The 13,026-nt window shown below is 44.7% G+C and overlaps 1 protein-coding gene across 3 annotated transcripts in view; it reads right to left on the minus strand.

Moving 5' to 3' along the window:
* LOC120515052 (ubiquitin-conjugating enzyme E2 U-like) overlaps positions 1-13,026 on the minus strand; it is a 161,646-nt gene that overhangs the window by 117,837 nt on the left and 30,783 nt on the right. For all 3 annotated transcript variants that reach the window (XM_039735760.1, XM_039735757.1, XM_039735758.1), the window contains exon 3: positions 914-995. In XM_039735760.1, the coding sequence (XP_039591694.1) occupies positions 914-995 (82 nt within the window). The remainder of the gene's footprint in view (positions 1-913; positions 996-13,026) is intronic.

Consider the following 13,026-nt stretch of genomic DNA (forward strand, 5'->3'; position numbering starts at 1 on the left):
AAATCCAGAGTGCTGGGTTTGTCAGGCAGCAGAGTTACCTACTGTGTAAATAAAATGGCTTCAGAAGCGGTCATTTGGCTGGCCCAGCACTGTCTCAGCTGTGGACTGACCAAATGGGGGAGGCAGCTTGATGGCTGAGGTCTCCAGGACTCTAAACAAATCCAAATTGTATTGCATGGCATCATCTACTGTTAAATTCTGCTCCGTACTTGTAATATTTTTATTTGTATACTGTAGTGAGGATTTGTATTGTTCTGTTCTGTGTATTGTATTGTATTGTATTGATCCCCTTCTTTTTGACACCCACTGCACGCTCAACCTACCTGGAAAGGGGTCTCTCTTTGAACTGCCTTTCCCGAGGTTTTTTCCATTTTGTTCGGTCTTCTTAGAGAGTCAAGGCTTTCTGTCAAAAGGCAGGGCCTGTTAAAGCCCATTGCGGAACTTCTTGTGTGATTTTGGGCAATGCGAAAATAAATTGCATGGTATTGCATTGTATTTGGTCCTTCAGTGCTACAACATAAAACATGTCACTGACACCTGCATTTCTTTGATTGATGTTTTAAGTTAAAATGATTGGCTGATCACACGGATACAATACAATCATTCCTGACTGAGTGATACATTCTGGGTTCAAAAAGAATCAGTAGAAAGGACACAACTAAAAGCCTCGTCGATTAAAATCCAGTGCCATAGCAAGTAGATTATTTTGACTGCCATGTCCTATGCCAATCAATTTGTTCTGAAAGGTGGACTATGCCAATATGTTCACTAAAAGCTTGTCATACTGGACTTGCAGCCATGTATAGCTCTAATAGCCTAAATAACACTCACTAAATAAATGTGGGATAGGGTACAGTATGAAAACTACAACTATGGAACCCTGGCCAACGGCACTACAAGCAGAACCTCTTACCTTCCCATGGTGAATCTTTCAAGCCTTCGATCTCCACAAGCCACTGAAACAGGCTGTCATTGACTGGCACTGCATGTATACCCTGCAAGAGGAGGCAAAGCACAAAAGCAGACCCTTGATGAATCCAGAAAGTGACATTTAAAGATATTCTGAGCAATAAGTGGAAAATGCTTTTCTCACTTGGAAATTGACAGATAATTTATTTAAAAGCTGGATATGCGCTGAACACAGTGTGCAGGAGCCCAGCAGTATTTGGGGCTTGCCTTATTAGACTGGCACCTAAGCAGAAAAAATCCTTTTCACTGAAATGCAATACGCTGTTAGACAGCAAATATACTGTAATAGCTTTTAAGTATCTCAAGTAAGGGGCTTCTGCCTTCTACGGAAGTAAACAGCTTTTACCTTCCACTCTCTAAATCCCAAATTCATGACGAGTCCTGGCTTTAAAACCTGCAGGAATTGCTACAGTGACCATTATTTAAAGTTTCTCCAGCAAATATTATTGCAATAAGAACTACTTTTCCCAAACGCCTTTAATGTTGTAAATCAAATTATAACCAAGATGCATTTGGGTAGCTGCTGCAGCTGTGATACGTGACAGAGACTGGGAGAGCCACAGAGGGCTGGGTGCTTACACTTTGTGCATCTTGTCTTCAGCTGTGAATGGACTGGCATAGAATTTGTCCTGCATGTGTCCTGTCGGTGTGTGGATGTGTTCAAAAGGCTTTTAGTTTTGGTTTTGCATTTTGCTGGAGATACATGCTCCCTGAAAAACAGCAGCTTATTTTATTGTGCATCTCTGGCTAATTAGCTAATCCTTTCACACACAGCAAAATACTCAAACACTCAGAGAAAAAGCAGCACTTCACTTCACCTTTAATGCTTATTTAAGTTCTACGACAAGCAGCTGTTGAAACTCAGTGAGCCCAAACTCAATCGGGAAGAGAATATCTGGGAAAACTGGAGCATCTGGGAATGTATTCTCTGTTTGTAAGTTCATAGCTCTTCAGCTACTATACTGAATGTCCAGTTGATGTGAATTAGAAGAAAGTTCCAGAGACTGAAATTATTAATGAATTCCAGCAAGGCAGCACTGAAGGGTGAACCATCGTAAAAGACAACCAGTGTGAAAATGTACTGCTCTTTAAACATGTTATCGAAATACTGATCACTGATCACTAAAATTGGCGAGTACTTTCTCCGGTCCTGTTCGCCTATATACATTAGACTTCCAACACAACTCGGAGTTCTGCCACGTGCAAATGTTCACTGACGACACTCCTATCGTGGGCTGCATCAGGAGTGGGCAGGAGGAGAAGTGTAAGAACTTAATCAAGGACTTTGTTAAATGGTGCAACTCAAACCACTTACACCTGAACACCAGCAAGACCAAGGAACTGGTGGGGGATTTGAGGAGGCCCAGGCCCCTCCTGGACCCCGTGATCATCAGAGGTGACTGTGCAGAGGGTACAGACCTATAAATACCTGGGAGTGCAGCTGGTTGATAAATTGGGCTGGACTGCCAATACTGATGCTCTGTGCAAGAGAGGATAGAGCCGACTATACTTCCTTAGAAGGCCAGCGTCCTTCATCATCTGCAATAAGATGCTGCAGATGTTCTACCAGACGGTTGTGGCGCGCCCTCTTCTACGCGGTGGTGTGCTGGGGAGGCAGCATAAAGAAGAGGGACGCCTCATACCAGGACAAACTAGTGAGGAAGGCAGGCTCTATTGTAGGCACAGAGCTGGACAGTTTGACATCCGTGGCAGAGCGACGGGCGCTGAGCAGACTCCTGTCAATCATGGAGAATCCACTGCATCCACTGAACAGGATCATCTCCAGACAGAGGAGCAGCTTCAGAGACAGACAGACTGCTGTCACCGTCCTGCTCCACCGACAGACTGAGGAGACCCCACACTATGTGACTCTTCAATTCCACCCGGGGGGTAAACGTTAACATTATACAAAGTTATTGTCTGTTATACCTGCATTGTTATCATTTTTTTTATTTAATATTGTTTTTTATAAGTATGCTCCTGCTGGATTATGTGAATTTTCCCTTGGGATTAATAAAGTATCTATCTATTTATTATATAGTGCCTTATCTATCTATCTAAATAATGTCACAGGGACCAATGAAATACCAAAAATAAAAGTTCATTTTTACTCCAAAAAGTATATAAAGGAAGCAGTAACAAAAAATACAAAACAAACAAAAACTATAGATTATGCAGTATGTTTTTCAGGACTTTCCTAAATAAAATTATTTTCCGTTTTTATTACAAGGAGTGGCTAATCCATCCCGTGCCATAATACTTACCTCAACACCCCTGTTCAAAATTAGATTAGATTCAAATTCATTGTCATTGTACAAGTACAACAAAATGCAGTTTACCATCAACCAAAAAATGCAAAAAGCAGAGTTTATATATGTCCGCTCTGCTCACGGTCAACCGCAGCCACTAGATGGCGTACGCGCTGCACTGTTATATTTTTTCGGCGCCTGCATGCACCTCACTTCTCACTACGAAACACCTGTGTGCAGCAAACCCCACCGCGCAACAACAACGTTGTGCTAATGACACAGATGAAGAGACATAACGTTGAAACAAAGCCAACGCTGCGGCTCACCGAATGCAAGTGAAACACCTCAGCAATGAATGGCCTCCTTTCGTTCCTAACACATTACTGTATCAGTCCATACCAGTAGAGACAGCCAGCAGGATTTCTTTTCCCATTGAGATCTGATGCGTTTTCAAAGTGGTCCTTTAATTTTTTTGATCAGCATATCTACACACACAGAGCCAGAGAAGAGAGTATTTGAATTTACAGGTAGTTGTATATACAAAGAAAAGTATATAGATATGAATACTGATCAATTTATACAGATACGATATGACTATATTTTATGTACAGAATAGATACAGTATATGCAAACGGGTGAAAATATAAATACAATACACTCAGAGGTTATTTAGAAGGGTCGGTTCACCGACAAAAGCGCGATAGACATATGCGCCCCGATGGACAAATGAGCGCAGACAAACCTGCTAACTGGTTTTCGATAAATGCACACCGGCAAAATCGCGACAGAGGCCAAGAGAGTGGGACACCCTTGCTGCAATTCTTCCTACATATGCAGGGCGTGATCTTAAGGACTATCTGCGTGCCGTGCTGATGGCATGCGGCGTCTCATAATATTGACTTCTAAAATAAACATTATTATATATGCTTTAAACTAGTAATTCATATTTAATGAAACATTCGCGATTTTGTCTGCGCGTTTTAATCGGCGCTATTTTGTCACCGCGCATGTCGGGTCACAAGAAGGGTCAGCTATTGAGTGGAAAGGGTTGAGAGCTGAAAATGGTGATGGTGTTATGAGTGTTACTGTTTCTGGGCCTGCTGGTCTGGGACCGAATTCTCCTGTAGCAGCTCCCTGATGGAAGGAAGGTAAACAGTCCATGGTTGGGGTGTGAGACATCCTTGATGATGCTGCCAGCCTTTCGTAGACACCATGTATGCTGCAGGCCAGTGTGGTGTTATGGGTCCATAGCTCGTTGAGTAAAGGCCATTTTAAATAAATAATCACCGCACCCGAGGCGGCTTCGTGAGGGGGGCGTTGTTGTAGCGGGCCGCGGGGCAGTCGGCGATGTGGGCGTTTCTCACCGAGTGCACAGGTGAGGAACTGCCCACATCCGTGGCTAATGCTACAGCTGTGATAGCCCCTCACGTTATTTAAAAGAAGCGAGAGTCGGTTATGGATACGAGGAGATTGGAAAGAACGGAAAGAAAGAGGACGGAGGTTACCGGGAGCAGTAGAGGAAGCAGGTCGGTGAGAGAGAGAGAGCGAGCGGACGAGCGAGCGAATGAGCGCTCATGGGCAGCTGCGAGATCCTGGGGTATTGGGCCTACACCCAGGCGTGTGAGTTGGATGTCGCTCCTGCTGAGCGATTATGTAGCGGGAGTGACCAAGGGAAGGCGACTGACCGCAGAGAGGCCATGGAAAGGCAGCGGAAGTCGGGAGGCTTGATGGTTGGAGTCCCCAATGTGTGCGTCCTGGCCATTGGGGGAAATCAAGTCTCCGAGGCTGGGATGAGTGCCATACCGGAGCCAGGGATCGGGAGGTCTCCAGTCTCGTGATTGAGTGAGAAAGGGCAGCCGCACAGTGAGAGTGGCTCCCCTGTTGCGAAGCCTGGTCAGGGAGATGCAGGGGAGTCACATGTTAAAAGTAGCACCGAGCTTGTTGTTGTTTTAAGACTACTTCCTGAGGAATGCATTAACCTCGTTTTAAAAGGATTGTTTTTCTAATGGTTTTAACCTCCACTTTCACTTCTGTTTTTATGGATTATTTATTTAATGAAGATGTTTGTGAGCACTGCACTTTACTTTATTTATTGAACACTGTTTTGTTGGATTTTAAATAAAAGCACTGTTTCACTTTTAACCATCCCCTTGCCCAGATGCTCAATTATTGCCTTCACTGACTAGCTCATCGGTAACATTACCGACGGTGTTGGGTTTAAGGCTTCCAAATAGCAATGGGAGTGTGGAGCCAGAACCCACATCATCACAGTCAGCAATAGTTGGATACCGATGTTGTGTTGGGCAGTTTTCACCACCAATGTCAGGGCCTTCCTGTCAGCTGCGTAGCAGTTGCCATACCACACCGTTAGTCAATATCCTCTCAACAGTGCAGCAGTAAAAGTTCAACAGGCAGGCTTCCTTTAGAGTGTCTGCTGCCTTTAGTCTTCTGGTAATCGACAAGGAGCTCTTTGGTCTTCTTGGTGTTGAGGACGAGGTTATTGTCTGCACATCATGTTGCCAGGTGCTGAACCTCCGCTCTGTGGGCCGACTCATTGTTGTCTCTGATCAGCCCTATTACCGCGGTGTCATCTGTGAACTTTATGATGGAGCTATAAATGGATGCAGTCACGGGTGAAGAGTGAGGAGAGGAGTGGGCTGAGTACACAGCCCTGTGGAGCCCCAGTGTTCAGGATCAGGGTAGAGGATGTGTGGTTGTTTAACCTGAGAAGTTAACTAACAGGATTACAATATGCAAGATTTCGAGGCAACTCAGGCCCTACTTCAGGCAAGATGTAAGATGAAATTTTTTTTTTTCCATCTTTAAGATGAAAATTTTACTTTGATGCATGTCTTTCACTTTCCTCTAGTGAGGCTGGACTCAATCTAGCAGCCGTGACAAAATCTGTTACAGGCTCTCTTCTGTTGCTGAGGTCTGCTGCTAGAAATCCTCTTGAAGTAGAGGGGTGCTCAGACCTTTAGGAAGGTCAGCACACTACACAATTAGGAGCCTACGAAAGAGAAAGACACTAAATCGAGGCTGCGTCGAGGCAGACTGCAGAGAATACTGTGGCAACTCTCAGTTTTAAAGGAAGCAGTGGACCCCTCGGTGCACATACATTTAAACATTTGTTGAGCAAAGTTGTCAAAGGAGAGTCATGGAGTCATGATGTTGGTGCTGGGATACAGCAATCGTTCACAGAGAATCCTCATTCATTAGTTGCCAGAACGCTACGTTATGATAGGTGACTGTTCCAGTGGTTTACATAATCATAGCAAGTTGGGTGCAGTCAGCAGTGCACTCCTGTGGGGTCGGTCGTATAATGTGACATGTCCAGTAACTCACTCCAAATAGCCTGCGACTCGATCCGATAAAACAGACAGGCTTGACTTTGTCTTAAATCGTAAGGATGGGCTCTGTGTACCGGAGAGCTGACAATCAATGAATGCTCATTTGGAAGTACAATTCATGGGTGTTTGGAGTTCACAAACAGAACAAAAGCTCACCCACCTGATGTCTCGTGTTTTACATAATAAAAAGAGCTAAAAGTGTGGATGACCATCTGTTAACACTTCATAGAGCGCCAGCTCCGTCAGATTGGGAGCATGTGCCGATAGCACCCACCACACGATGAACCACCTGGATTGGCACTCGAGTGCAGCGGGTGAAAGGCAGCACGTTATTGGCTGTCACCAAAAAATCATCAAGCACGACATGGTCTCGTGATGAGATCAGCAAGTACGGTCAACACATATGACACCCGCCACAACTAGAAGTCGCTTGATGTGACATCAGATTAAGGGACGTCACGGGGGTTTGATGTTAAATGTGCTGTCAGAGATTTCAGCTTAGGTTTGAGAACTGTAGATGTAGCTGCGTTTTCCAAAAAATACCAAAGTTCAGCAGCTCTAACATAAAAAATGATTCCACAGACAAAATACCTTTGTTTTTAAAAGCTTTAGTTAAAATTCAAAGAAAAGCTTTGTTCAAAGCGTGTTACATTTCAAATCGTTACAAATCACATCAAAACATTTCTGCACCATTTCAAAACGGTCAGAAAGCTGTATGCCTATTGCATTTCTATGTTGAAAATGGTCTTTTAAGTCCCTTTGTATTGGGACCACCTAAACAACAACAGACTCAATAATCACACTGTATCTTAGTTATAGCAAGAAAGTCGGTCAGTCATTTACCAACCCGCTATATCCTAACTACAGGGTCACGGGGTCTGCTGGAGCCAATGCCAGCCAGCACAGGGCGCAAGGCAGGAAAAAAAACCAGGCAGGGTGCCAGCCTACTGCAGGGCACACACCCCCACACACCAAGCACACACTAGGGACAACTTAGGATCAAAAATACACCTAACCTGCATGTCTTTGGACTGTGGGAGGAAACCCACACAGACATGGGGAGAACATGCAAACTCCATGCAAGAGAGGAACCGGGAAGCGGACCCAGGTCTCTGCCACCATGCTGCCCAGCAAGAAAGAAAGTTCTATCTCTTATTAACTTACAGGGGTCAAAAAGCTACACCATTGTCTATGACTAAGCGAACACTAATACGAATTTAACTGAACTTGAAGCTTTAACTTTCTAAGATTGACTCTTGGAGTAGAGAAACTTACACACGTCATGCTAAAGACTGCTAAAGACTAGAGGACTGTTTGATTTATGTTAGGTAGATTGCCCAGAGGGGACTGGGCGGTCTCGTGGTCTGGAACCCCTACAGATTTTATTTTTTTCTCCAGCCTTTGGAGTTTTTTTTACTCTTATTCTATGTTAATTAATGTTGACTTATGTTTATTTTTTATTGTGTCTTCTATTTTTCTATTCATTTTGTAAAGCACTTTGAGCTACATTTTTTTGTATGAATATGTGCTATATAAATAAATGTTGATTGATTGATTGATTGATTGATAAAGAAAAAGAGGGCCATGTCATTTAATGAAAGACTTGATAGACTGAACGGCTTTCTCTTTTTTGTTAAACAAGCGATATTGTCATGTTCTAAATAACTCTGGTCCTTGAGGGTCACAGTGGCTGCGTGTTTAACTGAACTTTTATTTAAACCCCTTGTTAAAATTCAGAACACTTAATTGCTTCTATTAATCTTTACCAGCTGCAATCACAATGTAAACCCTTTTTTCTTTCCCTAACCAGCTACTACATAATAACGAGACGCAAATGACAAAGGTGGGTGGCACGGTGGCGCAGTGGTAGCGCTGCTGTCTCGCAGATAGGAGACCTGAGTTCGCTTCCCGGGTCCTCCCTGCGTGGAGTTTGCATGTTCTCCCCGTGTCTGCGTGGGTTTCCTCTCACAGTCCAAAGACATGCAGGTTAGGTGGATTGGCGATTCTAAATTGTCCCTAGTGTGTGTGGGTGTGTTTGTGTGTGTGACCTGTGGTGGGTTGGCACCCTACCAGGGATTGGTTCCTGTCTTGTGCCCTGTGTTGGCTGGGATTGGCTCCAGCAGACAGACCCCTGTGTTCGGATTCAGCGGGTTGGAAAATGGATGGATGGAAATGACAAAGGTATCACAAGCTTACTTTCTAATGTGGTCCCACTTGCGCCTTTTTCTGTCCATTAGGAAGAAGTTGTTTGAAATGAGATTTCTCAAAAGATAGGATGGAGAAAAAAAGGAAGAAAGACTAAGAAATGCCAATATTCCCCTTTCCATAAAACTTCTAGATCATGGGTCTCCAACCTATTTCCAAAGAGAGCTACTTTTACAAAATGAAATTGGCCGAGAGCTGCTCATGTTTTCTAACGTTTATTCTCTTTGCTTATTTCAACCCAAACAAACTGAATAAGCTTGTTTTGCCTGAACATTTACAAAATGTTGGTGTCCACAACTCACATTTTACATTAAAACATCTCAAAACATATTTAGTTCACCTGCAAGTGCATTTTGTATGTCTGTATGCATTTTCTAGTGCATCTCAAACTACTGAATTAAAACATGAAGGCTGTCAAAAACAACTGCAGATCCTAATGTGATGTGGGAGACCCTCCGTGACAAGACCCTGAAGGTTGCTGAGGGTTGTGTTGCTGTTACCGGTGTTCCCAAGAAGGAGGTGTTTCATCTCGCAGGGCACCCCAGATATCATCGAGAGGAGTCGCAGTGCACGGCTCAATGGCAACTCTGGTCTGTACTGGGAACTGACAAGGATGGCTGTGAGGGCTCTGAGGGCAGATAAGGAGACGTTTGTTAGAGGAATCTGTGAGCAAGTGACACACCATCTGTGGTCTAGCGACACACGTCCTGCTTACAGAGGAATCAAAGCATCACGCACATCTGAATCTGTTCCTCGGAGAGTCGGCTGATGGAACGGTCCATACGGATGACACTGCAGTTGTGACCCGCTGGGCTGGCTACTTTGAGCAGTTGTTCAAAGCTGATCCTCCGGCTAGGATGTTGGATATCTCTGAGGTCCACGGTCCTTGAGGCTGATCCTCTGATTAGCTGTGAACCACCCAGTCTCACTGAGATTGAACAGGCTTTGAACCAGCTGAGGGATCTGTGGTGTCCGGGGTGAACTTCTCCAGGCTGGTGGTAAGGATGTCCTCCTGGCATTGCAAGCATTCTTTGCTTCTATTTGGGAGACTGGCATCATCCCGACTGACTGGAAAACAGGACTTGTCATCCTTTAATAATAATAATTCTTTGCATTTTTATAGCACTTTTCTCACTACTCAAAGCGCTCATGGAAAGGGAAGGGTGATCACCTGGATTGCAGCAACTGCAGGGGGATAAGACTGCTCTCGGTGCCGGGTAAGGTCCTCGCTAGGGTCGTCCTCAATAGGATCCGTGATCACTTGCTCACCTACCAGCGACCGGAACAGTCCAGTTTTACGCCTAAGAAGTCTACCATCGACCGCATCCTGGCACTGAGGGTTCTCATGGAGCGCAAATGCGAATATTGGCAGAGTTTCTTTGCAGCCTTTGCAGATTTTCGTAAAGCCTTTGACTCAGTTGATCGAGCTGCCCTGTGGGACATTTCCTCTCTCATTTGCCAGCTTCAGGACGTGTTCCTTAACTCCACTTAGCTACTGAACGAGAGAACAAATGAATTCAGCTTTGTTTGATATTTAAAATAAATTGTTACTTAGGTCTTGATGAGTTTGAGTTCGGATATTCTCTATTGTGGATCGTGATTTTGTGTTAAAAGGATCGTGATATGATTTTTTGGAAAGATCGCCCAACCCTAATTTGACTAATCAAGTTTTCAGATTTATGTAGGATTCATTAACACTTTGGCGAGCTACTTGGAAAGGGGTGGTGAGCTACCGGTAGCTCGTGAGTGACGTGTTGGAGACCCCTGTTCTAGATAATGTCCTTGGAAAAGGAAAACATATAAGATTAAAACAACTTGACATGCAGGAATAAGTGCTCTAACAACCCAAAGAATTAAATAAATTAATTTACTGGCAAGGACTGGCTCCTAAATAAGGAATTGTTTGGAAGGAACACCAGTAGCCAGTGGAGCCTTCCAGGTCTGAGATTGTCAATTCCTGCTCTGTCAAGCTTGCTCTTCACGGTTTGCACCTAATGAAATGCCACTCCAGTTACATTAAATAAATGAAGCAATATGGGTTTGAAGTACAGCATGATGTGCTGCGAGGTCTTTTTAAAATGTGAGTGTTTAGTAATGACACAAGTACAAGCATTTCCATGTTTACTGCTTTCCAGGGGGGGATAAAAAACCCAACAATAACAGAGCGCTGCTGCCATCTGGTGGCAAACATTAAGCAGGAACTCTATAGAGCCCCAGTATTTCAAACCGTACTGCAATTACCCATTCAGTCGTGTAAACAACAAGGCAGTCGAATACATTAATTACACAGTTCATAAAAGCAAGAATCAAAACAAATATTCATTTCAGTTGTCACTGTCAATGGACTCAGCCACTTAAATTAGGCTCCGTACTGCAAATGCTAATTAAAAATGACTGCCACTGAACTGGAACCAATTTATTCTGCCATGTTATGCAACTTTATCGTTATTTTGCAAGTGTTACAGAACAGACTACACGGGCTTGAAAAAATATTTTCAGGTTAAAACTGAGACAATGAATTGATAAAAGTGGATGTACATTATTATGACTTGCCTGCTAAAGTGAATTGGGTTAGAAAATGGATGCGTGGATTATTATGATTTAGGGTACTGCACTCATTTTAAATAACCATTGCCAATGCAACATAATTTGCAATGTTACTGATGTCATGTAGGAATCATCTACTACATTTTCTGTATTAACACAGTTGTGCACTTGCTAAAGCAATGGACTTTAAAACAGGAGGTTGCAGCTTCAGTTCAAATCTGTTCATCTCTCACTGTGTGAACAGGTGTAAATCACTTTACTGAAAATAAAACAGAGGTGAGCAATTGTACCATAAGCCTACACTTGTAAAGTACCTTGAAATGACATTCCGTATAAGGTAAAAGAAAGGCAGTTTGTGATAAAGGCGCTATATAGCGCCCGACCCGGCACAGACTGACGCAGAGGCACGTGTACAAATCACACAGGCTTTTATTTTTCTTCACCCGTGGGCACACGTCTTCCCCGTGTCCCACAGGCCTAACACAGTCCCAAAAGCACTTAAACACAAAAGCAGCAACTCCTCGCCTTGCCCCACCACTTCTCTCAGGTAACCTCGTCCTCTTCCTCCCCATTCTGGCCCTTCGGTGGTGGAGGCTGGCCCGTTTTATAGCCCACCCGGAAGTGATCCAGGTGCTTGACCACCTGGTCTCAATTGCACCTCTGGGTGGGGCTGATGACTCGTCCAGCCGGGTTCTCGAGTCTCTGCAGCACCCGCTAGCGGCCACCCCAGCTCCCACCCAGGTTGTGGAGGACTCAATGTCCCGTGCGGGAGACTGGGGAACGAACATCGGCCAGGGAGGCTGCCACCAAGTGTCCCGGGGGAGGTATTGAGCTGCCCATGGTGGCTCCCCCAGAACATATGCAGCAGAGGCGTCCTGGCCGGGCATGGGACCCGACTGTCCATCACAAGTTCAATAATACGACTCCAAATCAGACAAAGTTGAGACGGAATGGGAAACGCAAGTTAAAAAAAAAAAAAAAAAAAACCCCACAGTGATTCTTAAATTTCCTTTGACTTTTACTTTATTGCAGGCAGTATAAACCCAAGATATGTCATACTGAGTCTGGTCAACTTCATTTCATTTGCTAGTACACACTGTGGCGAGTGGCTTGGGGTGGCACCCAGCCGGGACACCCAGGAGGACCACGAGGGGGGCGACCGTCCTGGTGGCTTTGGGGACCACGGGAAATGAGCTTGGAAGCTCAACCCTATAGGGGCCCGTGGTCACCACCAGGGGGCGCCCTGATGCCTGGAGAGCCCTGGTCCTCAGCACTTCCGCCACACTGGGGAGTGCCAGCGGAAGCTAATCGGGAGGTACCTGGAGCACATCCGGGTGAGCATAAAAGGGGTCGCCTCCCTCGAATCGATGGCTGGAGTCGGGAGTGCAGGATGAAGTCTTGGTGGAGAGGAGAGGAGGCAGACCTGAGAGGAAGGCATTGAGAAAGGCCTGGACATTGGGGGAGTTTTGGGGTTGTGTGTGGCACATTTGTATATATTAGTTGTAAATAAACGCGTGTTGGGTGATTAAACCATGTCTACCTGTCTGTGTCTGTGCCAGTGTCCACAACATCCATTCCTGCATTTCAGGACTGTAACACATTCAAGAAAAAGTTGGGATGGCAAAGCATTCACCGCTCTGTGATGTCGCCATTCCTTCTCCCAACAATTAAAAGTCGTTTTGGCCCCCGAGGATACCAAGCGATGA

This window comes from Polypterus senegalus, chromosome 14, assembly GCF_016835505.1.
Source record: "Polypterus senegalus isolate Bchr_013 chromosome 14, ASM1683550v1, whole genome shotgun sequence".
Lineage (NCBI taxonomy): Eukaryota > Metazoa > Chordata > Cladistia > Polypteriformes > Polypteridae > Polypterus > Polypterus senegalus.